This window comes from Lynx canadensis, chromosome C1 (assembly GCF_007474595.2).
Source record: "Lynx canadensis isolate LIC74 chromosome C1, mLynCan4.pri.v2, whole genome shotgun sequence".
In the NCBI taxonomy this organism is placed as follows: domain Eukaryota; kingdom Metazoa; phylum Chordata; class Mammalia; order Carnivora; family Felidae; genus Lynx; species Lynx canadensis.
The window spans coordinates 55,033,417-55,053,263 of NC_044310.1; the positions used below are offsets into that span (position 1 = coordinate 55,033,417).

General features: G+C 39.7%; 2 protein-coding genes across 7 annotated transcripts in view; one reads left to right on the forward strand and one right to left on the reverse strand.

The window, feature by feature from the left end:
* The window catches only part of MIER1 (MIER1 transcriptional regulator), a 60,428-nt gene extending 56,846 nt beyond the window's left edge, over positions 1-3,582 (forward strand). For all 5 annotated transcript variants that reach the window (XM_030324781.2, XM_030324785.1, XM_030324782.1 and 2 more), the window contains one exon: positions 623-3,582. In XM_030324781.2, coding sequence (XP_030180641.1) covers positions 623-951 — 329 coding nt within the window. In that variant the 3' untranslated portion in view covers positions 952-3,582. The remainder of the gene's footprint in view (positions 1-622) is intronic.
* Positions 3,583-9,036: 5,454 nt separating this feature from the next.
* Positions 9,037-19,847, reverse strand: part of SLC35D1 (solute carrier family 35 member D1) — a 54,614-nt gene continuing 43,803 nt past the window's right edge. The window contains exons 12-13 of one of the 2 annotated variants that reach the window (XM_032594320.1): positions 10,144-10,229; positions 9,037-9,471 (exon numbers count right to left, since the gene is read on the reverse strand). In XM_032594320.1, the coding sequence (XP_032450211.1) occupies positions 9,371-9,471; positions 10,144-10,229 (187 nt within the window). In that variant the 3' untranslated portion in view covers positions 9,037-9,370. Of the gene's footprint in view, positions 9,472-10,143; positions 10,230-13,669; positions 18,848-19,847 lie in introns of those variants that run through there. The other variant, XM_030324787.1, reaches the window with a different exon arrangement.

The window sequence follows — 19,847 nt, forward strand, 5'->3', positions numbered from 1 at the left end:
GTATGTTTGGACAGTGCCAGCATTACTTTTTTAACATAGTGGCAGATTATTTAAATCTATTTAGATAAATATGTAATCTTTACCTTTAAAACACAGTACCCATGGGTTTATTTACATTAAGAATGAAAAAGTCTTGTCATTTTATACGGCAGTAGAAAACTCGAGCTTCTAAGCAATGTAAAATTTTTTTTACATAGTATTAGAAAGTTATAACCATTTTACTAAGTCTAATAATTTGTGCATATCTTTGCTTTAATTTATCTTATTAGACTGCTGGACCCAGTGCTTATTTGTGGTCACATTATACCAACATGCTTCTAATATATGCCAGATTCTATTACTTCTTTATGTTTATAACTTAATCTTCACAACAACCCTGTAAGGTAAATCTCTTACTACCCTCATTGTACATGTGATGAAACTGAGGTACACAACGTAAATAACTTTTGCCAAAGGTTACGCAGTTACTAAGTAAATAGAGCCAGCATTCAGACTGTATATATACATAGATTTGGTATCTCTCATCCTTGATGAAAAGCTATTCCATAATAGCTGTTTCTGAATAGTTTACAAATTTAGCTTTTTAATACTAGCAGTTTCACTTATGTTTCTTCCAACGTAGGGGTGTCATCTAATGGACCAGGTGAAATGTTGAACAAAGAAGAAATAAAAGCTGAAGGGTTACATGTGAATGGACCAACAGGTGGAAATAAGAAACCACTTCATGCAGACGTGGATACTAATGGTTATGAAACAGATAACCTTACCACTGACCCAAAACTTGCCCATATGACTGCAAGAAATGAAAATGATTTTGATGAAAAAAGTGAGAGACCTGCCAAAAGGCGAAGGGTAAACAGCAGTGGAAAAGAAAGTCCAGGTTCTTCTGAGTTTTTCCAGGAAGCAGTGTCACATGGAAAATTTGAAGAACTTGAAAACACCGATGACTAAATTTTAGACTTATTTTACTTTCTTTGGAGTAAAATCTGGTGTGACTAAAATTTTCAGGGTTGATGGGTTACCTTAAAAAGTTGATTTCCTTGAAGCAGTTGGTTAAATTTGAAATGAGTCCTGATTTTAGTAAGATTTCATAATTCTGCCCTTTGTAGACTTTTTACTTTAAAAGTGTAAAGACCCTGTTAAGGCTATAACAAATAGTTTAGTAAATTTGAATGAACTATGGAAATATCTGTACCTTCTCATTTGATGTGTTAATCTTAAAAGCTCACTACCGGTACTTTTTGCTTAGTTTGATGGCAGAGAAGAAAAAACCAAGTTCTGATTTCTGTTGAACACCAGTTTTTCTGAGTTTCTTGAAATGTCTTCTTTTTTTAAGACATTTTCTCTCCATACAAATTGAGTGTCATTATTAAGGAAACCCTTATGAATCCTGAAAGTTATGCTAGCATGATTTTTTATATATAGAAGTTTAAAAATAAACCAAGTCAGGTTTGTATATGTAAAATTGTTGACATCAATGATGTCTTTCCATATTCTTATCTGGGCTTAAGAAATACATTCTGTATTTTTCCAGATTCTTTGTAGCCTTTGAAAGATTTTTACAGTACATATGTCTTGACTGAGCTGTCCTTTCTTAATACAAAAGCTTGTATAATTTTCTTAACTTGTACAGTTGGTAAACTTTTATGAGAGGAATTGATATTCTGAGTCTGTCAGCTTTCATTTTATTTTGCTAAGGTTTTTCTAATGAATTTTTAAGTGTTTGTGTAGTAACTAAGTCATGTTTCTTATACAGGTGGTAAAAGCATTCATAAAGGATTGTGAAAATTTGTTTTTTCAAATTTCTACTTAAGGACAAATAGTTTGAGAATTCTGAAATTAAGCATGATACCTAGATCGCATAGTTTGTTTTGCGTTTGCTATAATTTTCAAAATTATTTTTGAAGCAAGACAAAAGTTTAATGTTAGCTTAAGTGCTTAAATGTATCATGCTGACCAGAATCCTGTTCGATTATTTTTATATGCATTATAAAATTTCCCATTTTTGCATTAACTAAACAGGGGAAAAGGTCAAGCAATATTTAGATATTGGTACACACAAGGAGTTGGCAGATAACAATATTGATTTTATGTGGAAAAAGTGATGAAGTTGAGTGTATTTCCAAAATGAAGATAAGATGACTAACCATTGCTCTGTGTGATTACAAATAGGATCATCTATTTGCAAAGCCTTTCAAGAGTGCCATTTTATTTTTAGTGCAAAATTCTTGTTAAAAATGTAGTTTTATACAGCTGATAGACCAACCTATATCCAAACTTTTATAAAAGATTATTAACTATTCTTGTTTTTTTCACACAGGCATACCCCAAATGCTTCTACCAATTCATTTTCAGCCATCAGTTCAAGAGCCAATGCCTTTTTAAAATAAATCTTCTGTGGTCTTGTTTTTAATGGCTCAACTGTTTAATACAATTGAGTAAAGGTTTGCACTGAGAAATTATGGTTTAGGCCTTACCCCCATGAAGTATTACTATTAACATATGTTCAGAACTGCTTCCTTCCACCAATGTGAACAACTCTTTTCCCCAAACAGTGTTAAAAAGCCACTTGACAACACTTGACTTCATATAATGTACGTTCACTGTTACTACATACATATCCAAGTAAATCAGAGTTTTGGGTGGAACTGTTGAGAAGCCTGAACTTTTTGTTTTTGTTTTGTTTTACCCTACAACATTTAATTTATCCAGAATGGCAGCTTTAGCAGATGGTCACAATCCATTTTCTAAATCAGTTTTTATTACACAAATCCAAAGTATCCTAGCTCCTAGCTCTTTGTCAAAGATGGTCTATAGACGTGTTTCAAATGAATAGTGATGCTGTACTTTTTAAGTTGTTGCAATATTAGAGACTCTGTTTTCACCTTTTTTTAAAGATGCATTTTGTTTGCAGGTTTGTGAAGTTCTTGGAAACTAACTACAGGAACATTTTTATTAAATTCTCAGGCATGTTTGCAAATATGGCACATGTATACATGTTAGGAAATTTTACTTTTCTTAATCTTACCTTTTTAAAGTATACCTAATAAAAAGACATTCCACTACTATAATACATAATGCTCAGCCTTTCATGAAGAAATATGAATTGTATTTTGTGTTTATACAGGTATTTCACAGTACTTTGTTCTTCATAATGCAGCCACTATAACTTGATAAGTCATTGCACTACTTTAAAATTTTTAGTAATATCATGAATTTAATTTGCTTTAAGATTTAGTACATTTCATAACTCTTGAACTCTTAAACTGCATTGGGAAAAGAAGACTTTGTTAATAGTTTTCCCCCACCCCATACCCACCCTCAGCAAAGCACTATCATTTTCATTTGAAATGGTATTCTGTTTTATGATGTGTTTTCAAATGGAGTTCAGAATCTGCAACTCAGTTCAACATAAATCTGTTGAGCTTTAAAATGTATTTGAATATTTAAATAGGCATTTAAAATTATGAATTAGATGTTTTTAAATTTATGCATAGTAATTTTGCACTGTAAAATAATTCCCTTTTCCCATTCCCTGTCTGCCATTCTGAATATGCTTATTAAAATATTTTTTTAAACATACTTGTCTACATAATGCCGTGTGAATGATTTTCATTAGATTGATTCACTAGGTTTTAATTACAGATTTTAAGTGTGTATAATACATACTGTTTACAATGCAAAATATGTATAATCTCTGGCCGTCCTTCTCCTAGATCTCTCACATGAACTAGTGTTTGAGTGGCTTCTGGTCCCTTTGACCTCATCTTAGATGATGAATTTTTGTCTTTTTTTTCCTCCAAGGGGATCTTTTGGTTTGCAGACCTTTATTCACCCACCTTCCTCTAAACTATGTAATTAGAAATTTACCCCATCTTTTGTAGTGCAGTTCGTATCACATAATATTTTTCAAAAAACTTCTGTCACAATATTTACTTTTTTCTAAATGGAAAATTAAGAGTGGGCATTTTTAATAAGTGAGGGTCGGTGAGTTTCCATAGGCAAGGTGTATGCTGATGACTCTAGAGGTGTGTAACTGGCTCTGTATCACTACTAAATGCCAAAACAGAAATAAAAAGTTTACCACACGTAATCCATATTCATGAAAATTGCCAGTGTGGAAAGTCATATGGGGAAGAATAGGAATTTTCCAAATTGTAAACCTTTTGTTCTTTTTAAAAATAACTTTTTCTGTATTCTATGATTCCACTATTTAAAATTTTTAATCATAAAATCAACTCTTCAATAATCAAGTTTAATCCTTTGCAAAGTCTTACAAGTCATGGGCTGATGGATTAGCCTCATTTTCTAATAATAGCAGTTTTTCATAACCTCATTTATTATGTACTCTTAGGTACCAAGCTGACATCTTTTGACATCTGTAAGTACCTGAGTTTTTCCTTTTCTGACCATGATTTTTTTTTTTATTTTCACTTGTGTTTATACTAGCTCCTATGACTTATTTAGGATGTATGATATATTCAAAATGTCATTTTGCTTGCTCGAAGACCTCTGAACACCATCTTAAAGGCAACCTAGTCTGTGAAGGACATTGAGGAAACTGCCATGGAGCTGAACTCCCAGTTCTCCTTTGTGCCAACTGATAGGAAAGGCTTCTTCACATTTAAATGTCAACAGTGACAAGTTTGCTTGTATCGTCTTCTCCGGCAAATATCTGGGCCTATACTTGTACCAGCTACAAGGCTTGGCTTGTGGCTTCAGATAACGTGCGGCATGTTTTCTTTTTCAGAGAGAAGGCATTCATTAGTAGTGGTAGAAGTGTATGCTGAGCACAGAGCATGCAAAAGGAAGAAACAGGCATGATCTCAGGGAAACAGTTTACCAGACTCTGTGCCAGAGAATTCTAGCTAAGATTGTCCTTGAGCTTAATGTTTCTGTTAGAAATTAAGCAACAGTAAATCTACATACAGTTCCGCTAAGAAAGACCACTTATTTTTAACTGTAACATAACAGCTGTGGATTATTCAGGACTTCCCCCTTTTGTCACTGTCCACTGAGTACTACTACTACAAGAGTAGGGAGTCTCCTGACCTCCTAAAGTTTGGGAAAAGTGAGGGAGGCCTAATGCACATTTGACTTGGTTATAAAACAAATACACTTTCTAATATTCTCGTTAACATGAATGGTTGACTGTAGAGTTGGCTAAATCTGTCTTTCTGCACACCAGCTAGAACTTGCTTGTAGAGTTCAGGTAGTTGTAAAATACATGGTTTTACTCTTTTCTCTCTGAAAGACGATGGACTTTGGATTAAGGACTATACACTTAAAACTTTGTATAAAGAGAACAAGAGGAGATAGGGACCCTGAAATGATTTCTCTCAGAACTGTAAGAGATCAAGCAGCGAGAGTGGCATCAGACTAACCTGAGCCACTGTAAATTGCTGACCAGAAAGAAAATCCAGATTTAGTGAAAGAGCTTGCTCCAAAATGGGGCTTTTCAATACTTTTTCCTCCCTTGTCAGCTAGCTATGCTTCAGCTGAGTGAACATGAGAGACCTGGCTGTGAGCTAAGAGTAGTACCAGTCATTCTGAGTATGAATACACCAGTAGTCCCCTTTGAACATAGTTTGTGGTTGATGGAAATTTATTCGGAGGACGTGGTTCTGAGCTTCCAAATAGCCTGAATTATGAGCTTCATGAACTGCTTTGCCTCGTGGCCTCTCTACTACGTCACTGTCTGTATTTGCCCTCCGGTGTTTAGTAGACAGGCATTTGCATTTAAAAGTAGCATAAACACCTCAACTGCCCAACTATAAAATACAGGTGAAACTTACTGTGCCAGTATCACAGAGCTCTTGGGATTTAAAAATCACACATTAAAAAAATACACACGTAAGGAAATCAACCCTCTCTAGAGAGCACTAGATGAAGATCCAGCAGTAGTACAGGCGTACGGTCCCTTTTCCAAAATTCTTGTGACCAGAATTTTTCAGATATTAGAGAGGTGCTATGTTTTAAAGAATATCCACAACCAGGTCTCGAACCTATGGTTAAACACTTAATGGCCACCGTAAAATGTATTCATATTCACACACATTTCAGGTCCGATATTGCTGCCAAATGAGTTTGGCAACAAACTCAAGAAAAAACTTGGATTTCAGAATCGGAAACCTGTAGTAGCCTTCAAATTTTGCTAGCATTCATTTGGCAGTCGATCCCAATTTACTTCGCTACATAACTGGCAAAGAGGCGCGTGAACAGGAAGCCAAACATACACGAACAGTGTATTCTGGTATCCACAGCAGCTTCACCAAAGCCCTTCTAAAGAGCCAACAAGTACCCTATAGATGAAGCAGCTGGTGAGAAGAGTCCACCAAAGTCCAGACGTGACCCCTCTGGAGCCTTCCCTGCAGTCCTCAGTTTATGGAAGGGGAAAACCTAAGGCCCCAAATGGAAAAATGTCCGACAACCTCAGACTGAGCTGCTTAGACAAGGGCAGATTCCTCTGTCCTTTTGCTTCATGGTACTTAATAGTTTAAGTGTCTATGTATTTATGGCTAGAGCAATGGGCTCAACCCTTGACCAGTCAGTCCCTACGGCCCAGAGAGTTATTAGCCACCCTTTAGCCAACCCATCATTGTGGCTAGGCAAATGGCTCTCATAAGGCAACAGCACTTTTTAGGTTAATTTGGCTTGAGCAGCTGGGGAAGAGGCATTCCTCAAAAGGAGCACGTGTTGGTCAAAGAAAAAGGTTCATTTGGCATCTAAAGCCTATTGCAAGTATTATCAGATGCCATTAACGAGTGATTACTGTTATATGCACTGTGCTAAACAGTCATTATAAACCGATTCTCACAGCATTACAAATTTTTACAAATGGGGAAACTGAGCTGTCTTGGGAAGCGGACTTAGTATTTTCCAATGATCTGCATTTATTCAACTATGTTCCTAAGTTAGATCTTTGTGTTTAGAGAAGATGTGTGTTGCAGGGCAGAAAGCGGATGTTATCTACAAACAACCTGTTCTACCCTTTTTCTCCCTCAAGTCTAAGTTCTGGAAAGGAGAAATTCCCTCAAGCTGGGAAAAAAAGCTGGTCAGTAGGCTCTGAGAATAGTTGGAATGCGAGTTCATTCTTTACGAAACCTCAGAGGAGGCTGCATGTGTAGGTCACGCTGGACTTCAGGCACTGAGACTTACACCGTGCCAAAATTTGGAATCTGCAATGCCACCTGCCTTCAAAGAATACCTCAGAGACAGTTACCAAGGAGTTTAGCGGTGACCATGAAGGGCTGAAGACAAGAAGATCCTCCTTCTATTTTCAAGGCACCATATAATTCCTTTGAATCTGGTTTAACCTTAGAGAAGGACTGGCATTGAATTTCCTGCTAGGTGGTAAAATGGGGACTCCTCTGATTTGATTTAAAAGAAGGAATTTGACACTTCCTCCACACTCAAACGTTACACTGTACTGCTTGTTCCAGCCGGCTCTGCAGACAGAGCAAAAGGTAGGCCTTACAGAAAGGCAAATTTACATTCTGTAAAGCAGATACTTTTTCACAATTACCACTGGTCAATAATGGAAACTTTTTCTGCCTCTTTTTCCTCACCTCTAAAATAAGAACAGTAAAACTTACTTTAAAGGACTGCTTATGGGGGCGCCTGGGTGGCGCAGTCGGTTAAGCGTCCGACTTCAGCCAGGTCACGATCTCGCGGTCTGGGAGTTCGAGCCCCGCGTCAGGCTCTGGGCTGATGGCTCAGAGCCTGGAGCCTGTTTCCGATTCTGTGTCTCCCTCTCTCTCTGCCCCTCCCCCGTTCATGCTCTGTCTCTCTCTGTCCCAAAAATAAATAAACGTTGAAAAAAAAAATTAAAAAAAAAAAAAAAAAGGACTGCTTATGGGACTAAAATGTATCAATATGTAAGGTGCTAAGAAAAAATGCCTACCCAGCATGTAGCAAATGCTAAGTAAATTTATTTTTACTGTTGCGTAGCAAGTATTCCAAAGTTTGTTATACTTAAAAAACTACCTTTTTGGAAAACATTTGGAAACCTTAAATACCTTAAAAATGTTCACCTTTGATCTCCTGAAGTTCAGATGGTCTCCTTGAATAGAATAGACTTAGGCAAAAGAAATTCACTATAGCCTTACTTATAAAAATTAGAAACAGATTTCATTATCACCTGTTAATTGTACCTCCTAAAATAACTCAAATACTGTTTCTATTCTGTGCTTTCACAGCTACACTACAGCCCCCATCATGTCTCACCAGGACACAACAATCTTCTACAGCTGATGTATTTATCTGTACAGTCCTGCCTTTCTCTGACACCCCCCACCCCCCGAACAGTAATCTGCACAGCATCCTTGGTGATCCTGTTACAGTGCAAATCTGGTTTATAGCAGGTCCTCGATTTAGGCACACCAGTAGCCAGTGGGCCAAATCTGCCTGGCAACCTTTTGTTTTGTTCTAATTTGCACAGCTTTAAGCAAGTAGGTACCACAAGCTCAACCACTAACGATGTATTGACTGCATTCATTTAGATTCACACTTTGAATCTGCCTGGCCCCTCTCTTATCAACCCCTGACCTACAATCCCAATACTACAGCTGCTGTGAGCTTTCTCAAAGGAAGATGAGGCCATGTTTCTGCCTTGCTATGCTTTAAAAATGTAGCCATTAGTCAGGTACTCTTGTCTAGAGGTATTCATTTGGGAATGTGTACCCACAGTGTGCCCAGCGCTAGTCTTTCTAGGTGCCAGGGACACTGCAGTGAGCAAAACAGACCAACATCTGTGCCTTCATAAAGCTTACACCTCATCAAAAGAGACACATGCTCGGGGCGCCTGGGTGGCGCAGTCGGTTAAGCGTCCGACTTCAGCCAGGTCACGATCTCGCGGTCTGGGAGTTCGAGCCCCGCGTCAGGCTCTGGGCTGATGGCTCAGAGCCTGGAGCCTGTTTCCGATTCTGTGTCTCCCTCTCTCTCTCTGCCCCTCCCCCGTTCATGCTCTGTCTCTCTCTGTCCCAAAAATAAATAAACGTTGAAAAAAAAAAAAAAAAAGAGACACATGCTGCCAAGAGAAAGCACAGGAGGGAAATACGGACAATGGTGGAGTGCAATCTCAGAGAGGCTGGTCAGGGAAGGCCCACAGAGAGGAGGGCATTTGCTGGAAAGACATTAAACAGGGATGCATTTCAGACAGAAGCAGATACACTGGCCCTGGAGTGCTCGAGGGCTGTCCCCTCCAACATTTCCTCAGTTCAATACTAGGTGTCCTTCAGGAATCAGCTCAAATACCATTTCTCCAAGGAAATTTTTCCTACCATTCTTAGGATGATATTCCTCCCCCACATTCTTACAATTACCTCAGTTTCATGATTCCGTCATTTGTAGATACTGTCCTCAAAAATATTCATTGAAAAAAATTACCTGAAGGATAAGCACACATGATGAGGCAACTCTTGATGAAATCCTCCTTCTGCATTCTCCTAATAGAGGATGTTATCTGGAATTCTTTGGGAAGAAAAGGTTTAGGAATTAAAGTCCAGATTTAAATTTATCAGCTGAGGGAAGCTGGACAAACCCCTGAGCTTTGCCTAAGCCACTATTCGTGCAACAGTACTGTAATATGAAAAGACATGATAAAGGCCTGACTCCATGAAGGAACACAGTAGGCCCTCGGTAAATAATTGTTTCTCATGCACACTGCTTGCCATCATTTATTCCCCCAGTGGCAGCCGCTGCCACAAGAGGGCCCCATCAGCACAACTGGAAAGGCCTGTCTGCTTTGGCTTCTCAGATTTAACCAGCTACCGGCTCATGCCTAAGCTTCAAATCCATGGTGTATGAATTCTGGAAGAAGAATGGCATTTGACAGGAATATAGTGATGATGAGCTTGGTACCACCAAGTCTATCACAAGCAGACAAAGCGAGACAAGAACCTAACATGGTGGTGAAGAGCAAAAGTCTCCTGAGTCCAGCTGACCGGGGTCTGAATGTGGGTTTCACAACCACACGGAACGATTTACTTCACTCAGCTTCATCTGTTAAATATGGTTGTGTCAGGCCTCTGCTGGGGGCCTGGGTGCCAGCCCCAGTGAGCTCGGTCTAGCTTGATGGAGGGATGAACGGTTGATGCGATGAGAGCTGTAGGGAAGTCCTGGGAGTAACCAGTAACTGCTCACCTGCTATGGATACATGAAGGCACCAGCCCTGTGCTTTGCTCCTGTCAGCAGTGCCTCTTCTGTGGCGGTCTCCGATAATGACAGCCCTGTGCAGGGAAGCCACATTGAGACAAGAAACCAGCAAGGGGCTGAATGAAAGAGCATATAACTCACAAATTAGTCAAATTCTAAGAGGATTTTTAAAACCTGCCTTAAGGGCAGTCTCTTCAACAAATGGTGTCAATAAAACTAAATACTAACATGCAAAAGAATGGAATTAAACCCTGACTTTCTACCACATACAAAAACTAAAAATGGATAGAAGACTTAAATGCATGACGTAATTTTACAAAACTCCTTGACGAAAAAAACAGGGGAAAAGCTTCATGACAATGGACAAAGCACAGTCAACAGAAGTAAAAATAGATAAACTGCACTACATCAAAATTTAAAACTGCATCAAAGGATACAACAAGAATGAAAGGCAACCTATGGAGAAGAAAATATTTGCAAATAATATATTTTATAAAGGGTTGAAATTAGAATATACAAAGAATGACAAATCAACAAAAAGTCCAATTAAAAAAATGGACTTGAGTAGACATTTCTCCAAAAAAAATTGCATATAAATGGCCAACACGCATATGAAAAGATACTCAACACCACTAATCATTAGGAAAATACAACTCAAAACCACAATATGATCACCTCACAAACACTAGGCTGGCTACTTTCAGTAAAACAAAGTAAACGTTACCAAGGATGTGAAGAAATTGGGACCCTTGTGCACACTGGTTGGAATGTAAAATGTGCAACCACAACAGAAAACAGTATGGGAGTTCCTCAAAAAAATAATAACAACAATAGAACTACTGTATGACCCAGTAATTTCAAAAGAAAACATATTTGCACACATCACTGTAGATTCTGTGTTACCCCAAAATCTTTTTTTAAATTAATTTTTTTTAACGTTTATTTTTGAGACAGAGAGAGACAGAGCATGAACAGGGGAGGGGCAGAGAGAGAGGGAGACACAGAATCTGAAACAGACTCCAGGCTCTGAGCTGTCAGCACAAAGCCCGACGCGGGGCTCGAACTCATGGACCGTGAGATCATGACCTGAGCCAAAGTCGGACGCTTAACCGACCAAGCCACCCAGGCGCCCCCTTTTTTTTTTTAATTAATTTTTTTTTAACGTTTATTTTTGAGACAGAGAGAGACAGAGCATGAACAGGGGAGGGGTAGAGAGAGAGGGAGACACAGAATCTGAACGAAAATCTTATGTTAAAACCCTAATCCCCAACGTGATGATATTTGGAGATGGGGCTTTCAGGAGGTAATTAGGTCGTAAGGGTGGAGCCCTCACGAAAGGATTAGTGACCTATAAGAAGAGGCAAGACAAAGCTTCCTCTCTGCTCTCCACCATGTGAGGATAAGAGAAGATGGATATTCCACAAACCAGGAAGCAGGCTCTTACCAGACGCAAGATCTGCAAGCACTTTGATCTTGAACTTTCCAGCTTCTTCTCCAAGGTGAGAATATATGTTTGTTGTTTAAGCCACTCATTCTACAGTCATTTTTTAGAGCAGTCAAAACTGATTAAGACACCTACTTTTTGCAGTATTATTTACAATGCCAAGAGTGGAAGCAACCCAATGTCCATCAATGGATGAATGGATAAAAAAAATGTGCTATATACACACAATAGAATATTATTCACCTTAAAAAGGAAAGAAACTATGACAACATGCTACAATATGGATGGACCTCAAGGACATTATGTTATGTGAAATGAGCCAGTAGCAAAAAGACAAATAAATACTGTATGATTTCACTTATATGAGGTGTTCTACAGTAGCCAAATTCATGGACAGAAAGTAGAATGGTGGTTTCCCAGGGCCGGAACAAAGGGGGAAATGGGGAACTGTTTAATGGGCATGGATTTCAGTTTTTCAAGATGAAAAACTCAGGAGACTGGTTGCACAACAATGTGAATAGACTTAATACTACTGAACTGTACACTTAAAAATGGTTAAGATGGTAAATTTCATGCTATAGGTATTTTGTCACAATCTTTTTTTTTTTCAACGTTTTTATTTATTTTTGGGACAGAGAGAGACAGAGCATGAACGGGGGAGGGGCAGAGAGAGAGGGAGACACAGAATCGGAAACAGGCTCCAGGCTCCGAGCCATCAGCCCAGAGCCTGACGCGGGGCTCAAACTCACGGACCGCGAGATCGTGACCTGGCTGAAGTCGGACGCTTAACCGACTGCGCCACCCAGGCGCCCCTGTCACAATCTTTTTTAAAGCCTTCATGTACTCGTAATTCAGTTGAGCTTGCCTGTACCAAAATGCCTCTCTTGATGAGCATATTTTATTTTGGGGTTATGTCCCGGTAAAGCTATTCAGAGGCTTAGACTCCTGATTAAGCAGATGAAATATTTTAAAAGTAGAAAGATTAGCATTTCTTTCTTTTGAAATTACCACAACTGTGCCAGAGACAGATATTTAATCATATGTGTGAGTCATACAAAATACTTGGGTGGCTATAAAGCAAAAATTTTTCCTGTGTTTTCTCTCAATACTCTACTCACTATTTACCAAACAAATCTGCAACACTAGTTGGGTTAACTACCACCCAGTTCTGACACGCTCTGGAGCTGGCAGCCCCACAAGACTCCCAGGCTCGGTCCCATACGTCGGTCACCACCCCCACCCCTTTCCAAAGCAAATCACAAGTCCATGTTGTTAACCTGTATGTCTGACCAATCAGCTATAAATCAAGGTTCCCAGGACCTCCCCCTCAGGTTTGAATACTTTGTTAGAGTTGTTCACAGAACTCAGGAAGACAGTTTATTTACTAAACTACTGGTTTCCTACAAAAGGACGTAACTCAGGAACAGCCTGATGGAAGAGAGGCATACATAGGGCGAGGTATGTGGCAAGGGTGTGGGCCACTCCTGTCCCCTCCAGACGCACCACCCTCCCAGCACCTCCATGCATTCAGCAACCTGGAAGCTGTCCAAACCTCGTAGTTCAGGGATTTTTATGGAGCCTTCGCTATGTTGACATGATTAAATCACTGGACATTGGCAATTGATTTAACCTCCAGTCCCTCTCCCCTTCACCTAGGCGGGTAGGGCAAGGAGCCTGAAAGCTCACAACCCAAATTGCCATGGTTGGTTCCCCCCACAACCAGCCCCCACCCGTCCTTAACAAAGTCAGGTGCAGTTGGTTAAAAGAGGCTCATTATGAAAAATAAAAGATACTCATTTCATCTTTACGGCTACAGAACTATTTCAACAACTGGGAACAAAACTAAATATAACAAAAAAAGATACTCTTATAGCACTTATAAAGTACAAGAGTCTTGGAAGCTATGTGCCAGGAGGAACAGGGACAAAGACCAAATATAGATTTCTATTATATACCACAATGGCAAACTATTTTATTACTAGGTTTCAATCAACTAACTGGATGCCATCCTCTTGAATGTGGGCAGACTTAATGGCTCTTTGCACTTAGAAAGGAATTTTAATACATGTGTTCAGGAAAAAGTATTTATTTGACACCTTTACAAAAATATTTAGGCACATAATTTTCATGTTTAGGTCACCTGATTTACACATCTCAATCCTTAGTACCTTTTAAAACCACTAAAATGGTCATTTGGTAAATAGGATCTGTATTGAAAAAAATACTATGATAGGCCAACATTTATAGACAAAAAATCAGTTGATCATCAGCATGAGAAAGAAACACTTATGAACAAAATAATCTCTAAAAACATTTTCGTGAGACAATAAATCTAACCAGTAGATTTCTTTTTTTAAAAGTAACTCAAAAAAGAAAGCTTAAAAAAACCCACCATTGAATATCTTTTCATCCCGTCACGAAGTGGCACCCCTTTAAAGGTAAGAGCTAGAAGACAGGTGATGATGCCAAAGATCTATAAGCACCAACAACTGAGATAAACGTGGATGCACAGGCAGCGTGGAGCAAGGAAGAAGGCAGGTCTGGCCTGCAGAGGAGCAATTGGGAAAGTTTTAACTGAATCACCATTCTGAGGTGAAGATAAAAATATTTTTTTCTGTTTTGAAATTCACCATCAAAATAGAAGTAATTTTGTTCCTTTTTAAAAACAGGTGGAATCACATCACATGTGGCATCACATAACGGCCACAATTATATCCAGTAAGTATTTAAAAAAGGAAGACTACTGTTATTTAAGCACTCTAGAGGCAATGAAATAAAGGGTCACATTTTTCAAGAAATACACACATTGCCCAGGCCTCCAGCATTTAAGGAGCACAGATTAAGAATCTAGTTTGCTTCCAGCCTCACCATGAAATAGTGACAGTAATAACACTTGCTGAGTGCCTAACATGTACTAGGGCATTGTGCTCAGTGGTTTCGCATCCATTGTCTCACTTACTGTGAATATTACCATTTTTCCCTCAAGGAGGGAAAAATCAATTATAGCCTTGTTCATAAGGAGGAACCAATACAGAGGTACCCCCTTATTCACAGGGGATATGTTCCAAGACCCCTAGTGGATGCCTGAAACCACAGATAGTACCGAACCCTACACGTTTTTTCCTACACATACATACCTATGATAACGTTTAATTTATAAATTAGGCACAGTAGGAGATTAACAACTAATAATAAAATGGAAAAATGGTAATATACTGTAATAAAAGTTATGTGAAAGTGGCCTCTCTCAAAGTATCTTATGGTACCGCGCTCGCCCTCGTGACAGTGTGAGGTGATCCGATGCCTACTGAGGAGGTGGAGGGGAATGACGCGGCATCGTGACTAGCATTCGGCTACTACCGACCTTCTGAAGATTTGTCAGGAGGATGATCCCGTGCTTCCAGACCTTCCTTGGCCACAGATGACTGAAACTGAAGAAACGGAAACCGCGGATAAGGGGTACCTCCTATAGTACACAGTTATGGGGCAAGAAACAATATGCGAAGCAGAGGGAGGAGGAACCCAGGCCATTCACGAATTCTAATGGCCTGGCACTTATCGCAGAGCTAGTAGTTTGAGTTGTAAAGTCCTTTTAGATTAAAAAAAATGCTTCAGCGCATGGGTGGGTGGGACACCCTAATCCGTGGTGGTAACTGCAGGCAGCTCTTAACTTACAAATCACTGACTGCTTTCATCTCCTTTCACTATGGGTCTGGCTAAAGAATTATACATTCCTTGAGAGCAAGAACTATGTCCTGTTCAGGGTGGTTTCCCCAGAGCTTGGCATAATGCCCTGGCATAAGACAGATGCTCAAAAAATCTCTGCTCACTGATGAAACCATAATAACGAAAGCAGGCCCAAAATCCTAGGCACTATTCCAAACCAGTCAAATATGAAACTCTACTATTCTTTCGGTGAAGAATCTGTATCAGCTTTACTGACCTGAACTTTCCATGGATTCTTGATACAACAGGATTACAGAAAACTTGCAGATGCATGGTATTTTAAGCCTATGTCCACACTGGATCCCACAAATGACTTATAAAGTCAAGAGCCAGATGAAGCAATTAAAAGTCACCTGACACGTTGGCCACATGCAGTCGGGTCAACCAGACCACAATCAATCTGACACTGACTAAAAGCAGATGGGCCACAAAGGACCCTGCTGTCATTACCTCAAGAAGAGGAGCCCCTAGTCATACAGAATTGGGTTTTCAAAACTCATCACAGCTCATCTGTCTCAAAGGGAAAATCAAGGATTTAACTCTAAAGTGCCTCTCTTTCTCCTAGGAGGTAGTTAATAGGTCATAGAATTTTTGCCTTGTAAGATATCAACCTTGGGGCAAAATCCAGACACTCTGGGTGATGTGAGAATACCAGGTAAATTTCTAGTGCACTATACCCAAGTCTGCACATAACTGAAAAACTCCAAAACGGCTGGCCAGTCTATTCAGTCTCCAACTTCCCCAGGCTACTTTCTCTTATCTTGACATGTTGGTGGTAGTCAAAGAGGGAATCAGAACATTGACAGGGCAGAAGCTGCGAATTGCTGTACTGTGTCTGGCCAGAAGGTTCGGCACAGGTGGAGGGCCCTAAGGTCATGTGCATGTAGTGAGGCTGTAATTACACATGATATTCTCAAACCTGGAGTGATGACAGATCTTCAAGGAACCTGACCCCCAAGAAGCAGTTCAACCCTTGCTGGAATTCTAGCACAACAGCTACAGACACAGCCAAAGGCCTTTCATGACGGGAAATTCTACAACACAAATGATTTCTAATATCAAAGTTCCCTACATGTGACTTGACAGAAGAAGAAAGAGAATCAATAAAATTAGCTCTCACAAGGCCTTTCCACTGTGCCCAGCCAAAACCAGGCAGCGGCAGGCCACATCTATCAACCGAGCCCAGCCTGGAAGGTAGACACAAGCTCTGGCATGTAGAGTGACACATCACTGCCCCTAATTTGCAAAGCCTATTCCTCTTAGGCTCCAAATTCAAACAAACACTTGCCTCCTTGACTGACTCAGCCAGCCATCTCCATTTCCTCACTTCCTCAGAGGAAAATGGCAGCATGGCTCAATGGAAGAAACATGAATTTTCACTTATTAACAAGTCACTTACCCTCTCTGAGTCTTCTCATTGATAAAACAAAGACAATAAAAATCATCTTACACAAGATAATATCCTATGCTCCCAGTGGAATTTTCTCAGATCAGATGATCCTGGAAAAAAGTGAGCCCTGGGAGCTTTTGGCCTGGAAGTTGGCCGTGAGGTTAATTCTAGGGACCCAATACCACTGATCAGGCTTTAGTAAAAACAAACCCAAATAAAAGAAACACATGAATATGAAAATGACCTCAATGTAATTTTTTAAAAAATAAAAAGAAATCAAAACCTTCCAGGCCTCCTGTTAAGCCACCCAAATACCAACTGTTTAGATCAGTAGAGCCCTATGGATTCCAAACCTAATGAAAGAGAAGTTAGTGTGCACCAGTGCAAAAGCACCCAGCCTCTTGCACACTGCACAACTGGCCTGTGCAGACACTCATACGCGAAGTCGGTGGATGCCTCTGCACCAAATCACAGGGCTGTGTGAGTGAATCCCCTGCCTGCCCAAAGAGGCAATTTAGGCAGTGCCTATTCACAGCTGCTCTCCCAGGATGCAGCAAAGGTCTCAAGAGAAGCTGACGTGCTCATAAGGTAAGCCAAGGGACACAGGATGTAGGTGACAGTATGCAAAGACACAGGTATGCTCACGCCATTTAAGGAGAAAGGATGGTGATGGCTGTAACAGCAACACGCTGAACAAAGACTAAGCCTTGACAATGCAGAAACCTCTAAAAAGGCTTTCCCCTCAAACCAATACATTCAGAAATATAAGACCTACTTGTATTAATTCAAAGAGGAGTAAACAGAGTAGCAACCAAACCCAGAGGAGGGAAGCACAGGAAAAAGACAGCGTCCACCTTGCCTGCCTGCCATTCTCACTCAGAGAAGGAAGGCTGAGCTGCATGGTTTGCAACAAAATATAGCTGCTCTTCATATATATGACTCGTGATCTTGGGGTCACGAGTTGAAGCCCCACGTTGGGTACAGAGTTTAAAAAAATAATAAAATTTTTTTAAAAATAAATAAACAATATGCCGCTCTTCACATACATGTCATCTCACACTGTAGCATATGGTAGCAAACCATTGTGGGGTGGGTAGAGGCAGGTACTTCTAACCCCGTTTACGGATTCGCAGTTTCTAAAAGCTGAAGAAACTTTCTGTGACTTGTTCAGAGTCACAGCATCTTCTGGATGGATCATAAAGTTAAGTTTTCTCTCTTAACCCTCAGTCATGATAGCAAGAGTGAGATCATTCAACTACCTCCAAAAACATCTGTGCACCCCCAGCACTTAGCATAACGCCAGGTACATACTGCATACCCAGTACATTTGAGCTGAATGAATGAATCATACAGATGGCCTCCTTGCTCTATCCCTTCATCATCCCCATCTTACACAACAAAAAGGGAATAGCATAATTTCAAGGAATGCACTCTGCTCATTCCATGAATTCCCAGGGGAGCCAACATGGAAACCAATACAACCTCAAGGCACTTGTAGTTTTTTAGTGCCAAAGTTGTCATCTTTAGCAAATGCAGGGATAATATCCTTATGAAGAAAAATCCTTAAGAAATAAAATTCTAAAAGGAGAAACTTTAGATACTTGGCTGCATTTCCAGTAGAAGGAAGACTGAGCTACCTCAATATGCAGCAACAATTTCAATGCAGAGGCTCCAGTTGGAGCACTTTATAGATGCAGCTCTAAGGGATACCTGGATATCAAACTATGGAATAAAATATTTTCAAAACACTGATGGTTCATTGTCAGCATAAAAGAAATAAATTAAAAAGCCCGGTACATTTTCCAGTTTGATATAAATTAATTCCATGGCATATTTAAAATAGAGTCAATTATAAGCTTCTCTCATAAAATTTTAAAAGGCAGCAATCAATCCTCAGATTGTACAAGTGCAAAGGAATGGTATTTTTCTCTGTAATCAAGACACCTGAGTGTCTGTGTAAGAAATGCCAGTGTTCTCAGTTGATCAAAAGCTTGGGCCTAAGTAGTGGAAGCGATCCTCTGGGTCATACTGCTCCTTTCCCCTTAATGTCCAGCTTGTTACTGGCCTCTGACTGCTTGCTCAGCTGTTCCTCAGAGAAAGTGATGTAGGAATACACCAGGCTCCCAGCAATGCTGCAAAAAAGAAAACCACCATCAGGGAGGAATGAAGGAACGACACATGGAAGGGAGACCGGTACGGGGGTGGTAGCTACCTTCATATATCAACAGCACGTAAAATTACAACAGATAATATGGAATCTTCATCTACCAAGTAAGAGATGCTCCCTCATCATGGCATTATCCACTGGGGAAATGAATGCTTGCACACACCTGCCAACAGGAGTGCCAATTTTACACCACCTTTCTGGAATGCAATTTGTTGAAATCATAAACCTTAGAATTCTGCTTATCCTTTTGACCTAGCAACCTACTCCATGGAAGAATTGTGTACATCTTCAGAGACTTATCAAGAAAGTGTTTACCACAAAATTCGTAACAGCAAAAAATTAGATAAAGGGTAAATGTCCCAAGGGGGAATTATATAAATCCACACAATAGAATATTATGTATCTCATAAAATCATATAATATGAAAACAGGCAATGACATCTTAAATGAAAAAATAATCTCACAAAACATTAAATATTGTCTAATCCCATTTTATTTACATAAACATGAATATGTACATCGATATGCATCAGAAAAAAGTCTAGAAAGATGGTGAGTGAGCTCAGAGGTGATTTCTTTTTTATTTCTATTTCCTGGATTTTCAAAAATAATTATTCAAAACAAAGAAATGTAATTTTTAGTAAGAATGAAAAACATCCCAATTATTAAGTAAACATGCAGATCCTGGGGGATTCACAGACCTGCTTTCTGACTAGAATCAAGTTCACAGTGGAGAACCTATCATCTGAGCCCTTGACATGAGTTGGTTTCTCATACCCCTCACTTGTCCACCACACCGACCACCGAGGGTTCACACATGAGGGACACTGATTATACTTGTCTATTCTCTGCAGGGACTTCAAACCCACATGGGATACACAGCTTCCTGCCCCAGTCACTAAGTGAAAGTAAGCCAGAGGAGCTCAGGAGCATGTCAAGAGACTGTTCTGATGTGTTCTTCTGCT